The sequence below is a fragment of the Microtus pennsylvanicus genome, chromosome 2 (genome assembly GCF_037038515.1).
Source record: "Microtus pennsylvanicus isolate mMicPen1 chromosome 2, mMicPen1.hap1, whole genome shotgun sequence".
Lineage (NCBI taxonomy): Eukaryota > Metazoa > Chordata > Mammalia > Rodentia > Cricetidae > Microtus > Microtus pennsylvanicus.
In genome coordinates, this window is record NC_134580.1 from 107337158 (window position 1) to 107357794 (window position 20637).

At 40.3% G+C, this 20637-nt stretch overlaps 2 protein-coding genes across 2 annotated transcripts in view; both read right to left on the reverse strand.

The window, feature by feature from the left end:
- Positions 1-2292: 2292 nt before the first annotated feature.
- On the reverse strand, positions 2293-16539 carry LOC142843961 (uncharacterized). The gene is made up of 9 exons (XM_075962126.1): positions 15613-16539; positions 14812-15053; positions 14305-14418; positions 12712-12837; positions 10632-10757; positions 8549-8674; positions 6470-6595; positions 4397-4522; positions 2293-2435 (listed from the first exon to the last, which is right to left on the reverse strand). The coding sequence occupies exons 4-9, from the start codon at positions 12814-12816 to the stop codon at positions 2310-2312; spliced, it is 735 nt and encodes a 244-aa protein (XP_075818241.1). The 5' UTR covers positions 12817-12837; positions 14305-14418; positions 14812-15053; positions 15613-16539; the 3' UTR covers positions 2293-2309.
- Positions 16540-16554: 15 nt separating this feature from the next.
- LOC142844346 (uncharacterized) overlaps positions 16555-20637 on the reverse strand; it is a 38878-nt gene continuing 34795 nt past the window's right edge. The window contains exon 11 of the mRNA XM_075962690.1: positions 16555-16643. The gene's annotated coding sequence lies outside the window, so the exon portion shown is untranslated. The remainder of the gene's footprint in view (positions 16644-20637) is intronic.

A 20637-nucleotide genomic window follows, 5' to 3' on the forward strand; every position in this document is an offset into this window, starting at 1 on the left:
TATGGCAAGTTCACCAACCTAAAAGGCATTTTTGAGGGGTTCTGATGTTTCCTACTAAGATATGAACCACTTACCATACTTGTGGCTTCTTCTGCCACACCCTCCTAGGCTTGGCTTTAATATCCTAGCTACTATACTTTCATCTACCAAGCTTTTCAAGTGACTGCCGGGATTGACTTGCCACCTGCACCATTCTGGACCCCATGGATTCTATCCTAATGGAGGCGCCATCATCCTACCTGTGCAGCTTGCTCTTCCTGTTTCTGCCTGAGCTCAGTCTGCAAAGTACTAACGACTTCTTCCTTTTCTTGAAGCTGCTGCTTCATCAAGACAATCTCCTCCATCGCAGTCGATTTCTTATTCAACGGAAGGGGAAAAATATTTAGTTAAGCAATGGGATTGGCAACTTTTAGTTCTTTTGACTTTCTCATTTGCCTTGAATACCTACCCTATTTTTTTCTAATTTCCACTTTAATAATGCAAAAAGAATTTTACTTGCTAATTTATAAAGTATCATTGAATTGCCAAAACTTTTCAGAAGAAGACAGAAGCAATAGCAATACGCTTTTCAATTTCTTTGAAAGCTAACATAGCAAAGAGACAGACCAAATAGACAGTGAGCAGAAAAACATGGAAAACAGTAACAATATGTAAAATCTATCCTAAAAACCTTGCACTAAACAAGTTAAGGGCAAACAATAAAAATTGGGATTTTCTTGGCATTAGAGACTATAAAATAATAATGATAAAAAAAAAGACAGCAATAGAGCTACATCTGATGTTCCTGTGGAATAGGGAAAAATCCAAGGTAACCAAGAAGAATTTGTAGGAATAGGTGGCAGCTAGTATTAGAAGAGATGCAACACTTCCCGGTCTTTGATCATGGCTAAATGCAGGCCATCCACAGGAAAAAAAAACCCAAATGCGATCTGTATAGAGGTTTAGCAATGGTTCAGTGGCAACTAGCACTTGCTACTCTTGTGAAAAGATCCAGGTTCCATCACAGCACCCACGCTATCTGTAACTCCAGTTGCAGGGGATCTGATGTCCTCGTCTGACCTCTGGGGTTATGTAGTGCATATACATACATGTAAGCAAAAACATTCACACAAAAGATGCATGAACAATTACATAATACCATTCAAAAGTCAGGCATGGTGGCTCATGCCTATAATTCCAGCACTCAAGAGGCTGAGACAGGAGGACTGCCACAAGTTCAAGGTAAAACTGGGCTACATTGTGAGACCTTCCTTCAAAAACAACAACAAAAATCACGAGGAATAAGGAGCAGAAAAATATGCTGAAAAACACTGTAACTTATTTCATCGTTAAACATGTTTAAGAAAAATGAAGAGGACATGAAGGAACGATAGAGTTAGAAAAGTTTGGAAAATTAATAAAATTCATGAAGTTGATGAAAAAGAAAACTCGTTTCAGAAGAAAAAGCCCAACACAAAACAGAATGCCTTGAGTTAAATAAGAAAAATAATAAATCAAAAAAATATTAATCAAAATTGGGAAAAAAAATACACAACCAAAAATAAAGGTCAAGAGAAACTTGCAAGGAAAAAAATGAAAGCATCGGAGCTGACCGAATGCTATGCATCATGTAATTCAAGAGTTTCTGAAAACACACGGTCCATACAGGAAAAATACACTGAATATGTGCAAATATCAAGACCGTCACACACACACATGCAAACTCTAATAAATGAGTAGACCAGGAAGCAAGTGGGGGGGCAGGCAGGGAGGGACAGACTGACAGGAGAGCACTAATGGTCTGGCTCTGGCTTCAGAATGACCATGAAGAAGAACGCTGCATACTAGAGTCATTAGCAATGAGCCTCATACCCTCTCCACTTCTTTAGTCTATGTTCAGTAAGTGGCTTTAAGGCTAAGATATATCTTCCTAACAAGATTTTAATCAGAAAAGAATGGAGGCAATGATTTGATTTCTTTTGTTGTATCTATCCGTTTCCTTTGAGTTCCGCCATGAGCCCGTTCCTGAGATACAGAATCTCTGTGTGCGTTTAAATTGGAGTATCTTGACTCAAGGAATAAAAACAGTCATCATAAAGCTATGGCAAGTTCACCAACCTAAAAGGCATTTTTGAGGGGTTCTGATGTTTCCTACTAAGATATGAACCACTTACCATACTTGTGGCTTCTTCTGCCACACCCTCCTAGGCTTGGCTTTAATATCCTAGCTACTATACTTTCATCTACCAAGCTTTTCAAGTGACTGCCGGGATTGACTTGCCACCTGCACCATTCTGGACCCCATGGATTCTATCCTAATGGAGGCGCCATCATCCTACCTGTGCAGCTTGCTCTTCCTGTTTCTGCCTGAGCTCAGTCTGCAAAGTACTAACGACTTCTTCCTTTTCTTGAAGCTGCTGCTTCATCAAGACAATCTCCTCCATCGCAGTCGATTTCTTATTCAACGGAAGGGGAAAAATATTTAGTTAAGCAATGGGATTGGCAACTTTTAGTTCTTTTGACTTTCTCATTTGCCTTGAATACCTACCCTATTTTTTTCTAATTTCCACTTTAATAATGCAAAAAGAATTTTACTTGCTAATTTATAAAGTATCATTGAATTGCCAAAACATTTCAGAAGAAGACAGAAGCAATAGCAATACGCTTTTCAATTTCTTTGAAAGCTAACATAGCAAAGAGACAGACCAAATAGACAGTGAGCAGAAAAACATGGAAAACAGTAACAATATGTAAAATCTATCCTAAAAACCTTGCACTAAACAAGTTAAGGGCAAACAATAAAAATTGGGATTTTCTTGGCATTAGAGACTATAAAATAATAATGATAAAAAAAAAGACAGCAATAGAGCTACATCTGATGTTCCTGTGGAATAGGGAAAAATCCAAGGTAACCAAGAAGAATTTGTAGGAATAGGTGGCAGCTAGTATTAGAAGAGATGCAACACTTCCCGGTCTTTGATCATGGCTAAATGCAGGCCATCCACAGGAAAAAAAAACCCAAATGCGATCTGTATAGAGGTTTAGCAATGGTTCAGTGGCAACTAGCACTTGCTACTCTTGTGAAAAGATCCAGGTTCCATCACAGCACCCACGCTATCTGTAACTCCAGTTGCAGGGGATCTGATGTCCTCGTCTGACCTCTGGGGTTATGTAGTGCATAAACATACATGTAAGCAAAAACATTCACACAAAAGATGCATGAACAATTACATAATACCATTCAAAAGTCAGGCATGGTGGCTCATGCCTATAATTCCAGCACTCAAGAGGCTGAGACAGGAGGACTGCCACAAGTTCAAGGTAAAACTGGGCTACATTGTGAGACCTTCCTTCAAAAACAACAACAAAAATCACGAGGAATAAGGAGCAGAAAAATATGCTGAAAAACACTGTAACTTATTTCAACCTTAAACATGTTTAAGAAAAATGAAGAGGACATGAAAGGAACGATAGAGTTAGAAAAGTTTGGAAAATTAATAAAATTCATGAAGTTGATGAAAAAGAAAACTCGTTTCAGAAGAAAAAGCCCAACACAAAACAGAATGCCTTGAGTTAAATAAGAAAAATAATAAATCAAAAAAATATTAATCAAAATTGGGAAAAAAAATACACAACCAAAAATAAAGGTCAAGAGAAACTTGCAAGGAAAAAAATGAAAGCATCGGAGCTGACCGAATGCTATGCATCATGTAATTCAAGAGTTTCTGAAAACACACGGTCCATACAGGAAAAATACACTGAATATGTGCAAATATCAAGACCGTCACACACACACATGCAAACTCTAATAAATGAGTAGACCAGGAAGCAAGTGGGGGGGCAGGCAGGGAGGGACAGACTGACAGGAGAGCACTAATGGTCTGGCTCTGGCTTCAGAATGACCATGAAGAAGAACGCTGCATACTAGAGTCATTAGCAATGAGCCTCATACCCTCTCCACTTCTTTAGTCTATGTTCAGTAAGTGGCTTTAAGGCTAAGATATATCTTCCTAACAAGATTTTAATCAGAAAAGAATGGAGGCAATGATTTGATTTCTTTTGTTGTATCTATCCGTTTCCTTTGAGTTCCGCCATGAGCCCGTTCCTGAGATACAGAATCTCTGTGTGCGTTTAAATTGGAGTATCTTGACTCAAGGAATAAAAACAGTCATCATAAAGCTATGGCAAGTTCACCAACCTAAGGCATTTTTGAGGGGTTCTGATGTTTCCTACTAAGATATGAACCACTTACCATACTTGTGGCTTCTTCTGCCACACCCTCCTAGGCTTGGCTTTAATATCCTAGCTACCATACTATCATCTACCAAGGTTTTCAAGTGTCTGCCGGGATTGACTTGCCACCTGCAACATTCTGGACCCCATGGATACTGTCCTAATGGAGGCGCCATCATCCTACCTGCGCAGCTTGCTCTTCCTGTTTCCTCCTGAGCTCAGTCAGCAAAATACTAATGAGTTCTTTATTTTCTTGAAGCTGCTTCTTCATCAAGACACACTCCTCCATCGCAGCCGATTTCTCATGCAACTGAAGGGGAAAAATATTTACTTAAGCAATGTGGTTGGCAACTTTTAGTTCTTTTGACTTTCTCATTTGCCTTGAATACCTACCCTATTTTTTTCTAATTTCCACTTTAATAATGCAAAAAGAATTTTATGTGCTAATTTATAAAGTATCATTGACTCGCCAAAACTTTTCAGAAGAAGACAGAAGCAATAGCAATACGCTTTTCAATTTCTTTGAAAGCTAACATAGCAAAGAGACAGACCAAATAGACAGTGAGCAGAAAAACATAGAAAACAGTAACAATATGTAAAAACTATCCTAAAAACCTTGCACTAAACAAGTTAAGGGCAAACAATAAAAATTGGGATTTTCTTGGCATTAGAGACTATAAAATAATAATGATAAAAAAAAAGACAGCAATAGAGCTACATCTGATGTTCCTGTGAAATAGGGAAAAATCCAAGGTAACCAAGAAGAATTTGTAGGAATAGGTGGCAGCTAGTATTAGAAGAGATGCAACCCTTCCCGTTCTTTGATCATGGCTAAATGCAGGCCATCCACAGGAAAAAACCCCAAATGCGATCTGTATAGAGGCTTAGCAATGGTTCAGTGGCAACTAGCACTTGCCACTCTTGTGAAAAGATCCAGGTTCCATCACAGCACCCACACTATCTGTAACTCCAGTTCCAGGGGATCTGATGTCCTCGTCTCACCTCTTGGGTTATGTAGTGCATATACATACATGTAAGCAAAAACATTCACACAAAAGATGCATGAACAATTACATAATATCATTCAAAAGTCAGGCATGGTGGCTCATGCCTATAATTCCAGCACAAAGAGGCTGAGACAGGAGGACTGCCACAAGTTCAAGGTAAAACTGGGCTACATTGTGAGACCTTCCTTCAAAAACAACAAAAATCACGAAGAATACAAAGCAGAACAATATGCTGATAGACACTGTAACTTATTTCATAGTTAACCATGATTAACAAAAACGACGAGGACATGAAAGGAACATAAGCATTAGAATAGTTTTAAAAAGTAATAAAATTCATGAGGTTGATAGAAAAGAAAACTCGTTTCAGAAGAGGAAGCCAAACACAAAACAGAATGCCTTGAGTTAAATAAGAAAACAGATAAATCAAAAAAATATTAATCAAAATTGGGAAAAAAATTACACAACCAAAAATAAAGGTCAAGAGAAACTTGCAAGGAAAAATATGAAAGCATAGGAGCTGACCGAATGCTATGCATCATGTAATTCAAGAGTTTCTGAAAACACACGATCCATACACGAAAAATACACTGAATATGTGCAAATATCAAGACCGTCACACACACACATACAAACTCTAATAAATGAGTAACCAGGAAGCAAGGGAGAGCCGGAGGGGCAGGCAGGGTGGGACAGACTGAAAAGAGCACTACTGATCTGGCTCTGGCTTCAGAATGACCATGAAGAACGCTGTATACTAGAGTCATTAGCAATGAGCCTCATACCCTCCAATTCTTTAGCCTATGTTCAGTAAGTAGCTTTAAGGCTAAGATATATCATCCTAACAAGATTTTAATCAGAAAAGAATGGAGGCAATGATTTGATTTCTTTTGTTGTATCTATCCATTTCCTTTGAGTTCCGCCATGAGCCCTTTCCTGAGCTACAGAATCTCTGTGTGCTATTAAAATGGAGTATCTTGACCTAAGGAATTAAAACAGCCACCATAAAGCAATGGCAAGTTCACCAACCTTAATGGCATTTTTGAGGGGTTCTGATGTTTCATACTAAGATATGAACCACTTACCATACTTGTGGCTTCTTCTGCCACACCCTCCTAGGCTTGGCTTTAATATCCTAGCTACCATACTTTCATCTCCCAAGCTTTTCAAGGGACTGCCGGGATTGACTTGCCACCTGCACCATTCTTGACCCCATGTATACTATCCTAATGGAGGCGCCATCATCCTACCTGGGCAGCTAGCTCTTCCTGTTTCCTCCTGAGCTCAGTCAGCAAAATACTAATGAGTTCTTTATTTTCTTGAAGCTGCTGCTTCATCAAGACAAACTCATCCATCGTAGCCGATTTCTCATGCAACTGAAGGGGAAAAATATTTAGTTAAGCAATGTGATTGGCAACTTTTACTTCTTTTGACTTTCTCATTTGCCTTGAATATCTACCCTATTTTTTTCTAATTTCCACTTTAATAATGCAAAAAGAATTTTACTTGCTAATTTATAAAGTATCATTGAATTGCCAAAACTTTTCAGAAGAAGACAGAAGCAATAGCAATACGCTGTTCAATTTCTTTGAAAGCTAACATAGCAAAGAGACAGACCAAATAGACAGTGAGCAGAAAAACATGGAAAACAGTAACAATATGTAAAAACTATCCTAAAAACCTTGCACTAAACAAGTTAAGGGCAAACAATAAAAATTGGGATTTTCTTGGCATTAGAGAGTATAAAATAATAATGATGAAAAAAAGACAGCAATAGAGCTACATCTGATGTTCCTGTGGAATAGGGAAAAATCCAAGGTAACCAAGAAGTATTTGCAGGAATAGGTGGCAACTAGTATTAGAAGAGATGCAACACTTCCCGTTCTTTGATCATGGCTAAATGCAGGCCATCCACAGGAAAAAAAAAACCCAAATGCGATTTGTATAGAGGCTTAGCAATGGTTCAGTGAAAACTAGCACTTGCTACTCTTGTGAAAAGATCCAGGTTCCATCACAGCACCCACACTATCTGTATCTCCAGTTCCAGGGGATCTGATGTCCTCGTCTCATCTCTTGGGGTATGTAGTGCATATACATACATGTAAGCAAAAACATTCACACAAAAGATGCATGAACAATTACATAATACCATTCAAAAGTCAGGCATGGTGGCTCATGCCTATAATTCCAGCACTCAAGAGGCTGAGACAGGAGGACTGCCACAAGTTCAAGGTAAAACTGGGCTACATTGTGAGACCTTCCTTCAAAACCAACAACAAAAATCACGAAGAATACAAAGCAGAACAATATGCTGAAAGACACTGTAACTTATTTCATAGTTAACCATGATTAACAAAAATGAAGAGGACATGAAAGGAACATAAGCATTAGAATAGTTTTAAAAAGTAATAAAATTCATGAGGTTGATAGAAAAGAAAACTCGTTTCAGAAGAGGAAGCCAAACACAAAACAGAATGCCTTGAGTTAAATAAGAAAACAGATAAATCAAAAAAATATTAATCAAAATTGGGAAAAAAATTACACAACCAAAAATAAAGGTCAAGAGAAACATGCAAGGAAAAATATGAAAGCATAGGAGCTGACCGAATGCTATGCATCATGTAATTCAAGAGTTTCTGAAAACACACGATCCATACACGAAAAATACACTGAATATGTGCAAATATCAAGACCGTCACACACACACATACAAACTCTAATAAATGAGTAACCAGGAAGCAAGGGAGAGCCGGAGGGGCAGGCAGGGTGGGACAGACTGAAAAGAGCACTACTGATCTGGCTCTGGCTTCAGAATGACCATGAAGAACGCTGTATACTAGAGTCATTAGCAATGAGCCTCATACCCTCCAATTCTTTAGCCTATGTTCAGTAAGTAGCTTTAAGGCTAAGATATATCATCCTAACAAGATTTTAATCAGAAAAGAATGGAGGCAATGATTTGATTTCTTTTGTTGTATCTATCCATTTCCTTTGAGTTCCGCCATGAGCCCTTTCCTGAGCTACAGAATCTCTGTGTGCTATTAAAATGGAGTATCTTGACCTAAGGAATTAAAACAGCCACCATAAAGCTATGGCAAGTTCACCAACCTTAATGGCATTTTTGAGGGGTTCTGATGTTTCATACTAAGATATGAACCACTTACCATACTTGTGGCTTCTTCTGCCACACCCTCCTAGGCTTGGCTTTAATATCCTAGCTACCATACTTTCATCTCCCAAGCTTTTCAAGGGACTGCCGGGATTGACTTGCCACCTGCACCATTCTTGACCCCATGTATACTATCCTAATGGAGGCGCCACCATCCTACCTGCGCAGCTAGCTCTTCCTGTTTCCTCCTGAGCTCAGTCAGCAAAATACTAATGAGTTCTTTATTTTCTTGAAGCTGCTGCTTCATCAAGACAAACTCATCCATCGTAGCCGATTTCTCATGCAACTGAAGGGGAAAAATATTTAGTTAAGCAATGTGATTGGCAACTTTTACTTCTTTTGACTTTCTCATTTGCCTTGAATATCTACCCTATTTTTTTCTAATTTCCACTTTAATAATGCAAAAAGAATTTTACTTGCTAATTTATAAAGTATCATTGAATTACCAGAACTTTTCAGAAGAAGACAGAAGCAATAGCAATACGCTGTTCAATTTCTTTGAAAGCTAACATAGCAAAGAGACAGACCAAATAGACAGTGAGCAGAAAAACATGGAAAACAGTAACAATATGTAAAAACTATCCTAAAAACCTTGCACTAAACAAGTTAAGGGCAAACAATAAAAATTGGGATTTTCTTGGCATTAGAGAGTATAAAATAATAATGATGAAAAAAAGACAGCAATAGAGCTACATCTGATGTTCCTGTGGAATAGGGAAAAATCCAAGGTAACCAAGAAGTATTTGCAGGAATAGGTGGCAACTAGTATTAGAAGAGATGCAACACTTCCTGTTCTTTGATCATGGCTAAATGCAGGCCATCCACAGGAAAAAAAAAACCCAAATGCGATTTGTATAGAGGCTTAGCAATGGTTCAGTGAAAACTAGCACTTGCTACTCTTGTGAAAAGATCCAGGTTCCATCACAGCACCCACACTATCTGTAACTCCAGTTCCAGGGGATCTGATGTCCTCGTCTCATCCCTTGGGGTATGTAGTGCATATACATACATGTAAGCAAAAACATTCACACAAAAGATGCATGAACAATTACATAATACCATTCAAAAGTCAGGCATGGTGGCTCATGCCTATAATTCCAGCACTCAAGAGGCTGAGACAGGAGGACTGCCACAAGTTCAAGGTAAAACTGGGCTACATTGTGAGACCTTCCTTCAAAAACAACAACAAAAATCACGAAGAATACAAAGCAGAACAATATGCTGAAAGACACTGTAACTTATTTCATAGTTAACCATGATTAACAAAAATGAAGAGGACATGAAAGGAACATAAGCATAAGAATAGTTTTAAAAAGTAATAAAATTCATGAGGTTGATAGAAAAGAAAACTCCTTTCAGAAGAGGAAGCCAAACACAAAACAGAATGCCTTGAGTTAAATAAGAAAACGGATAAATCAAAAAAATATTAATCAAAATTGGGAAAAAAAATACACAACCAAACATAAAGGTTAACAGAAACCTGCAAGGAAAAAAATGAAAGCATCGGAGCTGACCGAATGCTATGCATCATGTAATTCAAGAGTTTCTGAAAACACACGACCCATACAGGAAAAATACACTGAATATGTGCAAATATCAAGACCGTCACACACACACATGCAAACTCTAATAAATGAGTAGACCAGGAAGCAAGGGAGAGCGGGATGGGCAGGCAGGGAGTGACAGACTGACAGGAGAGCACTCCTGCTCTGGCTCTGGCTTCAGAATGACCATGAAGAAGAAAGCTGCATACTAGAGTCATTAGCAATGAGCCTCATACCCTCCACTTCTTTAGTCTATGTTCAGTAAGTAGCTTTAAGGCTAAGATATATCTTCCTAACAAGATTTTAATCAGAAAAGAATGGAGGTAATGATTTGATTTCTTTTGTTGTATCTATCCGTTTCCTTTGAGTTCCGCCACGAGCCCGTTCCTGAGATACAGAATCTCTGTGTGCTATTAAAATGGAGTATCTTGACCTAAGGAATAAAAACAGCCACCATAAAGCTATGGCAAGTTCACCAACCTTAATGGCATTTTTGAGGGGTTCTGGTGTTTCCTACTGACATATGAACCACTTACCATACTGTAGCTTCTTCTGCCACACCCTCCTAAGCTTGGCTTTAATATCCTAGGTACCATACTTTCATCTACCATGCTTTTCAAGTGACTGCCGGGAATGACTTGCCACCTGAACATTGTGGGCCTCATGGATTCTATCCTAATGGAGGCGCCATCATCCTACCTGTGCAGCTTGCTCTTCCTCTTTCTGCCTGAGCTCAGTCCGCAAAGTGCAAATGAGTTCTTTATTTTCTTGAAGCTGCTGCTTCATCAAGACAAACTCCTCCATTACAGCTGATTTCTCATCCAACTGAAGGAGAAAATATTTACTTAAGCAATGGGATTGGCAACTTTTAGTTGTTTTGACTTTCTCATTTACCTTGAATATCTACCCTATTTTTTTCTAATTTCCACTTTAATAATGCAACAAGAATTTTACTTGCTAATTTATAAAGTATCATTGAATCGCCAAAACTTTTCAGAAGAAGACAGAAGCAATAGCAATACGCTTTTCAATTTCTTTGAAAGCTAACATAGCAAAGAGACAGACCAAATAGACAGTGAGCAGAAAAACATGGAAAACAGTAACAATATGTAAAAACTATCCTAAAAACCTTGCACTAAACAAGTAAAGGGCAAACAATAAAAATTGGGATTTTCTTGGCATTAGAGACTATAAAATAATAATGATGAAAAAAAGACAGCAACAGAGCTACATCTGATGTTCCTTTGGAATAGGGAAAAATCCAAGGTAACCAAGAAGTATTTGCAGGAATAGGTGGCAACTAGTATTAGAAGAGATGCAACACTTCCCGTTCTTTGATCATGGCTAAATGCAGGCCATCCACAGGAAAAAAAAACCCAAATGCGATCTGTATAGAGGTTTAGCAATGGTTCAGTGGCAACTAGCATTTGCTGCTCTTGTGAAAAGATCCAGGTTCCATCACAGCACCCACGCTATCTGTAACTCCAGTTCCAGGGGATCTGATGTCCTCGTCTGACCTCTGCGGTTATGTAGTGCATATACATACATGTAAGCAAAAACATTCACACAAAAGATGCATGAACAATTACATAATACCATTCAAAAGTCAGGCATGGTGGCTCATGCCTATAATTCCAGCACTCAAGAGGCTGAGACAGGAGGACTGCCACAAGTTCAAGGTAAAACTGGGCTACATTGTGAGACCTTCCTTCAAAAACAACAACAAAAATCACGAGGAATAAGGAGCAGAAAAATATGCTGAAAAACACTGTAACTTATTTCATCGTTAAACATGTTTAAGAAAAATGAAGAGGACATGAAGGAACGATAGAGTTAGAAAAGTTTGGAAAATTAATAAAATTCATGAAGTTGATGAAAAAGAAAACTCGTTTCAGAAGAAAAAGCCCAACACAAAACAGAATGCCTTGAGTTAAATAAGAAAAATAATAAATCAAAAAAATATTAATCAAAATTGGGAAAAAAAATACACAACCAAAAATAAAGGTCAAGAGAAACTTGCAAGGAAAAAAATGAAAGCATCGGAGCTGACCGAATGCTATGCATCATGTAATTCAAGAGTTTCTGAAAACACACGATCCATACAGGAAAAATACACTGAATATGTGCAAATATCAAGACCGTCACACACACACATGCAAACTCTAATAAATGAGTAGACCAGGAAGCAAAGGAGAGCGGGAGGGGCAGGCAGGGAAGGACAGACTGACAGGAGAGCACTCCTGCTCTGGCTCTGGCTTCAGAATGACCATGAAGAAGAATGCTGCATACTAGAGTCATTAGCAATGAGCCTCATACCCTCCACTTCTTTAGTCTATGTTCAGTAAGTAGCTTTAAGCCTAAGATATATCTTCCTAACAAGATTTTAATCAGAAAAGAATGGAGGTAATGATTTGATTTCTTTTGTTGTATCTATCCATTTCCTTTGAGTTCCGCCATGAGCCCTTTCCTGAGATACAGAATCTCTGTGCTATTAAAATGGAGTATCTTGACCTAAGGAATAAAAACAGCCACCATAAAGCTATGGCAAGTTCACCAACCTTAATGGCATTTTTGAGGGGTTCTGGTGTTTCCTACTGAAATATGAACCACTTACCATACTTGTAGCTTCTTCTGCCACACCCGCCTAAGCTTGGCTTTAATATCCTAGGTACCATACTTTCATCTACCATGCTTTTCAAGTGACTGCCGGGATTGACTTGCCCCTTGCACCATTGAGGGCCTCATGGATTCTATCCTAATGGAGGCGCCATCATCCTACCTGTGCAGCTTGCTTTTCCTGTTTCTGCCTGAGCTCAGTCTGCAAAGTGCAAATGAGTTCTTTATTTTCTTGAAGCTGCTGCTTCATCAATACAAACTCCTCCATCGCAGCCGATTCCTCATCCAACTGAAGGAGAAAATATTTACTTAAGCAATGGGATTGGCAACTTTTAGTTCTTTTGACTTTCTCATTTGCCTTGAATACCTACCCTATTTTTTTGTAATTTCAACTTTAATGGACAACGAATTTTATTTGCTAATTTATAAAATATCATTCAATTGCCAAAACTTTTCAGAAGAAGACAGAAGCAATAGCAATACGCTTTTCAATTTCTTTGAAAGCTAACGCAGCAAAGAGGCAGACCATTCAGATACTGAGCAGAAAAACATGGACAACAGTAACAATATGTAGGTATCTATTCTACAAACCGTGGACTAAAGAAGCTAAGGGCAAACCATGAAAATTGGGATTTTCTTGGCATTAGAGACTGTAAAGTAATGATAAAAAAGACAGCAATAGAGCTACATCTGATGTTCCTTTGGAATAGGGAAAAAATCCAAGGTAACCAAGAGGTATTTGCAGGAATAGGTGGCAGCTAGTATTAGAAGAGATGCAACACTTCCCGGTCTTTGATCATGGCTAAATGCATGCCATCCACAGGAAAAAAAAACCCAAATGCGATTTGTATAGAGGTTTAGCAATGGTTCAGTGGCAACTAGCACTTGCTACTCTTGTGAAAAGATCCAGGTTCCATCACAGCACCCACGCTATCTGTAACTCCAGTTGCAGGGGATCTGATGTCCTCGTCTGACCTCTGGGGTTATGTAGTGCATATACATACATGTAAGCAAAAACATTCACACAAAAGATGCATGAACAATTACATAATACCATTCAAAAGTCAGGCATGGTGGCTCATGCCTATAATTCCAGCACTCAAAATGCTGAGACAGGAGGACTGCCACAAGTTCAAGGTAAAACTGGGCTACATTGTGAGACCTTCCTTCAAAATCAACAACAAAAATCACAAAGAATAAGGAGCAGAACAATATGCTGAAAGACACTGTAAGAAGAGGACATGAAAGGAAAATTAGAGTTAGAAAATTTGAAAAATTAATAAAATTCATGAAGTTGATATAAAAGAAAGCTCGTTTCAGAAGAGAAAGCCAAACACAAAACAGAATGCCTTGAGTTAAATGAGGGAAAGGAGAAATCTAAAAAATATTAATCAAAATTGGTTAAAAAAAATACTCAACCAAAAATAAAGGTTAACAGAAACCTGCAAGGAGAAAATGAAAGCATCGGAGCTGACCGAATGCTATGAATCATGTAATTCACGAGTTTCTCAGAACACACGATCCATATATGAAGAATACACTGAATATGTGCAAATACCAACCGAGAATGCCATACACGTTTGCACACTCTAATAAATTAGTAGATGTGGAAGTAAGCGAGAGATTGAGGTCAGGCAGGAAGCTACCATCTGATACAAGATTGCTACTGATTGTCTTACAAGAGGCATTTGTTGTGGATATCCGTTGGCTGGTAATGATTTGTTAAGATAATAATACCGAGGTGACTCACTCCTACCTTCACGGCTTGTTCTGACTGTGCCTGGTGAAGCTGGGCTTGCAAATGTGTAATCAATTCCTCCTTCTCCTCGACTTGTTTTAGTTCTTTCAGCTCCTTTGAGTTCTTATAATGCTGAAAATTGCAACAGATTGAAGTTACTTACTTAAGAGTTACAATCAATATATATTTTATCTTTTTTACACTGTTTGCCTTTTAGAGACATTGAATTACAGCTTCATTAAAGTGATAGAAGCACTCAGGAGCGAGAAGCAGGAAGATCTCTCTTAGAAGCCATCCTGGTTTAGAGTCCCAGAACAGTCAGAAAGACCCTGTATCAAACAAACAAACAAAAACCAATAAAACCAACCAACCAACCACCACAACAAAATCAAACAGCAACGACAGAATCAAGAAAAAAAAATTAACACAAAGGGATAAATTTTGGGCTGGGAAGATAGCTGAGTTTAAGAAAGCTTGTCCTACAACAATGGTGACTAGGGTTTGTATCCTAGAAGCCACAAATACCTGTTATTCCATCTTCAAAAGATCTGACACACCCTCATCTTGTCTCTGATACTCTTTTCTGTTGCTGTCCTCCATGTCCCCAGGCACACACATGCACACATGCACGCTGCACTAAGCACACCATGGCACACCGTGGTTACAGGGCTGCTGTGACTGACAGCTGGAGCGGACTGGGACGGCTGGACACCATTTATTGAACACGGAAAGGAAATGATGATATAAGATGCTGGCATGTTTAAGGCCTGAGGGCAAAGTAGTAAGCCTGAGTGAAATGCAGAGTATAAAATGGAAAAAATAAAAAAATCTAACAATATGACTCATGGAAAGTCTGAAAGCTTCAACATGAAAAGGAAAAGGTTAGTGCCTGCCACCATAGCCAGGGGAAGAGAGTTGCCATAGGAACCATAGAGGATGAAAAGAATTCAAACAAAGAAATTACTTGCCTTTAAAACCAACTTTGAGATGTTAAACAACCCTATTAGATTCCCCTCCTTTTCGTGGCCCTGCTGTAGGAGGGGCTAAACCTAGGGCCTTATCCACACTGCATAGGTGCTCTTCTCCTGAGCCACATCCCCAGTGCAGTCAAGGGACAGCAATGTCCCTGAAAGGCAAGGCTAAGCAGGGCACTGGGAGGTAACAAGTGCCCTCAAGGGCTGTGGCTCAGAACTTGAAAAACTCCTCTCAGAAGGAACACTTCTGACAATATAATACAGGGGGCAGGGGGAGTCGAGGCTGACTTACAACCACTGTGAGCCACAGGGGCACAGCAACATCAGGGTAAACTGCACACGCCCCCAATACCTGACGGTTCCTGTTCGTTCTCTACAGCGATACCCAACACTCAGAAGGCAGAGGCTGAGAGATCAGGAGTCCAAGGTCATTCTTTGGCTAGCTACAGAGCAAGTTGGAGACCAGCCTGGAATACACGAGACCCTGTCTCAAACAAATTAAATTAAATTAAAATAATTTATCAAAAATTACTTAAACAAAACAAAAGCCCTCAACTCTTTGGCTTGCCACTTGTCTTTGAAAAAGTTCATGGACATCTTTTGAATCCTCAAGGGTTGGAAAATACAATGCAAACTATAAGAAAGGCAGACAAATTTACAGAAATAAACAGAGGTTTATAAACAAATATAGTGCTCCAGTCCAATTTACTCTTTACACTTTTCCTGTGGAACAAGAGTTATGTCCCTAAGGAGGAGGAAAGGGAGGATAGGGAGGAGGAAGGGGAGGATAGGGAGGAGGAAGGGGAGAAGGAAGATGCTAACAATAACTTTTTTGTATCTCCCCCCCCCTCTCTCTCTCTCTTTTTTTTTCTTTTTTTTTTGGATTTTCGAGACAAGGTTTCCTCCATAGCTTTTGGCTCCTGTCCTGGAACTAGCTCTAGTAGACCAGGCCGGCCTCGAACTCACAGAGATCTACTTGCCTCTGCCTTTCGAGTGCTGAGTTTAAAGGCGTGCGCCACAACCACTGGTTAACAATAACTTCTTAAGACAGTTTGATACTAAACTGTCTAAGTAGATAGCAGAGACCCATCTTTCCCGGCTCATCTACACTTGGTTTCTTTCCCCACAGCTCTCGGACTAACAGGATCATTTACAGAGTGGCAGTGGTTTTCTTAAACATCACTTCTACTGCACGAGGGAGGCTGCTCACATCCCTCTAGCTTAAGTTATTCTCCTCAGAAGAACACACAACGGAGGTCTTGTTAATCTGGATCTGGACAAAGTTACTCACAGCTTCCAAACGATCTTTCATCTCTTGCTCGGCATTATAGCCCGACACATGTAAAACTGCATTCCCTATACCATAAAATAGCCTCAGCATCTCTGCAAGAGAAATAGAAAGAAAGCGCAACAATCAGTAAAAACAGATAGAGGCTGCTGGGGAGTAAGTAAAGCAGATGGGTGCAGCTAGACATTAGTACCCATATCATCTGTGTGAGAGAAGGGACTGTCACTGGATTCTGGGTGCAGCCAGCTGTGTGCCACACCCTGTCCTGCTCAGGTGCCTTATTGCACGCACCATCACTAGGATCAGTTTGAATAATAAAATGCAAGAACACAATCTTTAAATGCAAGGACATCATTGTCAAGGATGTCTTAAGGGCTGCCTTTTAATACCCTATGTTTTTTCATTGATAAACAAAAATCTTAAGTTTTCCTTCTCCCACATTGATCCTTTTCTGATTTTCGATAAAACCCCAAGACTCATCAAAATTTCCCTTCTCATGTGTTCCCGAAGCCCGTTCTTTCATGTAGTTTCCCTGACAAACCATGTGGTGTCAGTGGAGAGTCACTATTCAATGTGGAGTATAGACATTTACAGTAGTAAATGACTGAAATCAGTATCCGCTTGTTCTGAGCAGAATTAGAAAACAAAAGGCAACACAAGCAGAGAGCAGGAGACAAAGTCCAGAGCAGAAATCAGTGAACAGAAAATTAAACCCATAAAGAAAAGGCTGTGCTCAGAAAAGCTACACCCCCAAAGCCCCTATGCTGAGGATTCAGGGCCTGCGCATGCTGTGTAGACACTCTACCGCTAATTCACACTCCAGCCATCAAAGATTAATTTTAATAAAGGAAATGAACACCATCAGTAATCTTTCATAGAGATCTGTATAAATCTTCTAAAGAAATTCATACTAGAATATAACTTATCAGATGATTATTCTGTCTTTAAATTTTACATGCCGCTCTTGGGAATAAGCAAACAACCAACTGATGGACTCAGAAGATGGCAATAGGCAGGGAAGAAGGAACATGTGTGTGCTTCTTAGATCCCCAGATAAGAGCAAAGCAAGTAGAGGAACAGCAAAGACCTGTGGGCAACCTGAGCAGAACAAACAGCGCCCCCCAACAACAGAAAAGTCCCTGCACAATCAAGTTTCCTGTCAACCCCCAGGTTAACGTAGCAACAGTCAAAATCAACGACCACCACCAAATCTGGCTTCAGCAGTGTCCGTTCAAGAGGAAACAGATGGTAGCCACGGGTGTGCAACAAACCAAGCAAAGGGCAGAGCCAATTGGCGTTTGTTAACTAATCAGTGTGTCGAGCACACTGATGAGGGAATGGCTCACAGACTGCCAGGTCTGGCAGCACACTTGGAATCCTAGAACCAAAAATGTGAAGGCAAGACCTCGAGACTCCCTGGACAGCCATCCTCACTTATCTGACCAGCACAGGTCCCAGGGAGACCCTGTCTCAAAAGGGCAAGGGTGGAGGATTCCTAAGGGCACCCAGGGGTGACCTCTAGCCTGCACGCACACACGCACGCACATACATACACACACACACACACACACAAACATGAACGCACACACAAGTGTGCACTACCTTCCCATAAAATTATTCAGAAAAAAAAAAACAACTATTCTAACATTTTCAGGCCCTGATCAAGGTATCTAGATACCGATCAGTCAATAGCTGATAAAGTAAAGTCCAGACATTATGAACTTCCCAAAGAAAGAAGATAACCACCTTCTAGAGTCTTGTCAAAGCATGGAAACTCAGGCCACCCATCCTGCTACATCTGCAGGAAACGCAGAGGACAGAGGAACACACTGAACCACATAAGCCATGTGCACTCCTGCGGAGTGTCCAACTCCACAGCCGCAGGACCCATGTCTCTCTACACACCGTTGTAAGCAAAAGATGGAAGACGTAGCAAGTGAAAAGGGCAAGATTCCCAAAAGGATAATAAAACTAAAAGGAAAGCATAAAGAAGGGCTTCTAGAATGGACAACCAAGTTATATCTGTTACAGTAACTATATGTTTTATAGTGTGCCTTTCTATATCTGTGTTTTATCAATGAGAAGTGGTTTTCTAAAGAAAAATGAACAGAAACTGTTAAATAATTATGTTTAGAGACACCCATAGGAAACTTAAGTTCTTATTTTTATTGACACATATCTGTACATTCCATAAGGTATATGATGTTGAGATTCAGGCATATAGTGTGTGGTTTTCCACTGAGGGTGATTAGCATATTTATAAAGGAGTCTCTAGACTTAAAGCCAGGCTTTGTCACACACCCCACCTAGAAACACGCAGGACTGGCCGGCTCGCCCACCTCTGAGCCTCTCCCAAGGAGAAAGGACCCTGCTGGCCACCAGGGTGTCTAAATGCTCCTGGGCCTCATAGGGCTGCAGCAACTGGGCTGCCACCTAGGATGGGCAGGTGACAGAGGCGGAGCTGCGAGGGGCGGGGCGGCCGGCTGAGCTCCAGTGTCCCCTGGCCAGCGGTGCACTGTGGGCCTATGCGGGGCTCCCAGCGAGGCCTGCCCACCAGACTCACCTGCAGGTGGGTGGCACCGGCAAAGCCGGGCTCCCCCCCGCTCGACCTAAGCCAAGTCAACTCAGGAATACCGCTCGACCTAAGCCACGTCAACTCTGGAATCCCAAACTCAGCGCCTCCGCCTCCACGTCCCTGAAACACGACCACTCTCCCTGGGTCGGAAGACGAGACTGAGGCTTCTGCCTTTGGAACTGTGAAAGCGCCATTACCCTGGCGACCAGGCAGGCCTTGTTTGTTACCTATCGCATCACAATGACAGACACCAATTGATGCCCTACAACCTTCCACTTCCACAAAGACACAACCAAGGGGTTCTAAGGGGGAGAGGCATGGCAGATGATTATGTGTTGGGGTGTGACCCAGGAGAAGATCCAAGAAGGCGGGGCTATGGAGAGAGGATGGGTATTCTGAAAACATCAGGTGTTTGCTGCATAGTTTGGGAGTTCAGGTTTACCCTAATTTCTTACCTACTGCTGTTTGTGCTAGAGACTATGGGCCAGGCTTTTGAGGAGATTTTGGACTAGGGGCACCAGCTGCTAGTATTGGGTTCTGTGTGAGAACCCACCCGGAGTAGAGCCTGAAACTTGGTTTAGTATGGCTTTTTAACTTTGCGATGAAAAAAGGAGAACCAGAGACGAGGCTAGTAAAAGACAACAGCAATTTAGCAAGGGTCGGACTACAACCTGACCTCACAAGGCATCCTTTGTTGGGATCGCTCAGGATGTGATCTAAGAGACAGTCAAGAGTTGGAAAGTGGTGCTTCAGCTGGGATAAGCAGACAGAGATCAAAGGGCTCAGGCTCTGGGAAGAGTCAGTGAGGAGCTCCAACAAGAGACAGAGAGCACTCATCAAGTGCTCCTTCCCCCCAAAAGGCCGGCCGGCAGAGGGTGCAGAAATCTAGCCAGCTCCTCATGATTTCAGACATTCTTCGTAAGAATGTTACTATGAATTTATGGAATCTCGTTGTACACCAAGCACTCAGCTAGCCCACTGTATTTGCAGTCTCATCCTAGTGACCACACAATCCCGAGGCTCAAATAGTAGCTCAGTGAGGCATCTCTCAGCTGCTTATTTAAAGTTGTGTATTTACTATATCTATTTTGCCACCTAACGTAACTATCTTATTGCCTTATCACACTTTATTATAAGAAGTCTCTTTTGATCTCAGTTGTATGTCCACGTCCCTTGAAGCAGTATTATGTGTAATATCTTTAATTTAAATGCAATATAATAAACTTAAATTATTTAGCTTATAAAATAGGTTTATAAAAAATAAAACCCCGAAGGTGCAAATTAGGAAAGACTGTTGGCAGACTCTTAATGACTTCCAAAGATTGCTAGGGGACATTTTCCTTCTATGGCACACTATTGGAATAAAACCTGACGACCTGATTAATTTAAACAAAACCTTAGCTGGTGACAATGACTTAAACAGACCCAGGGTATTGTCAACTGGAAGAGAGAATTGGCTTTGATTGAAGAGAAATTACAGAAGGCACATGTGGATCATGTAGATCTGAGTCTTG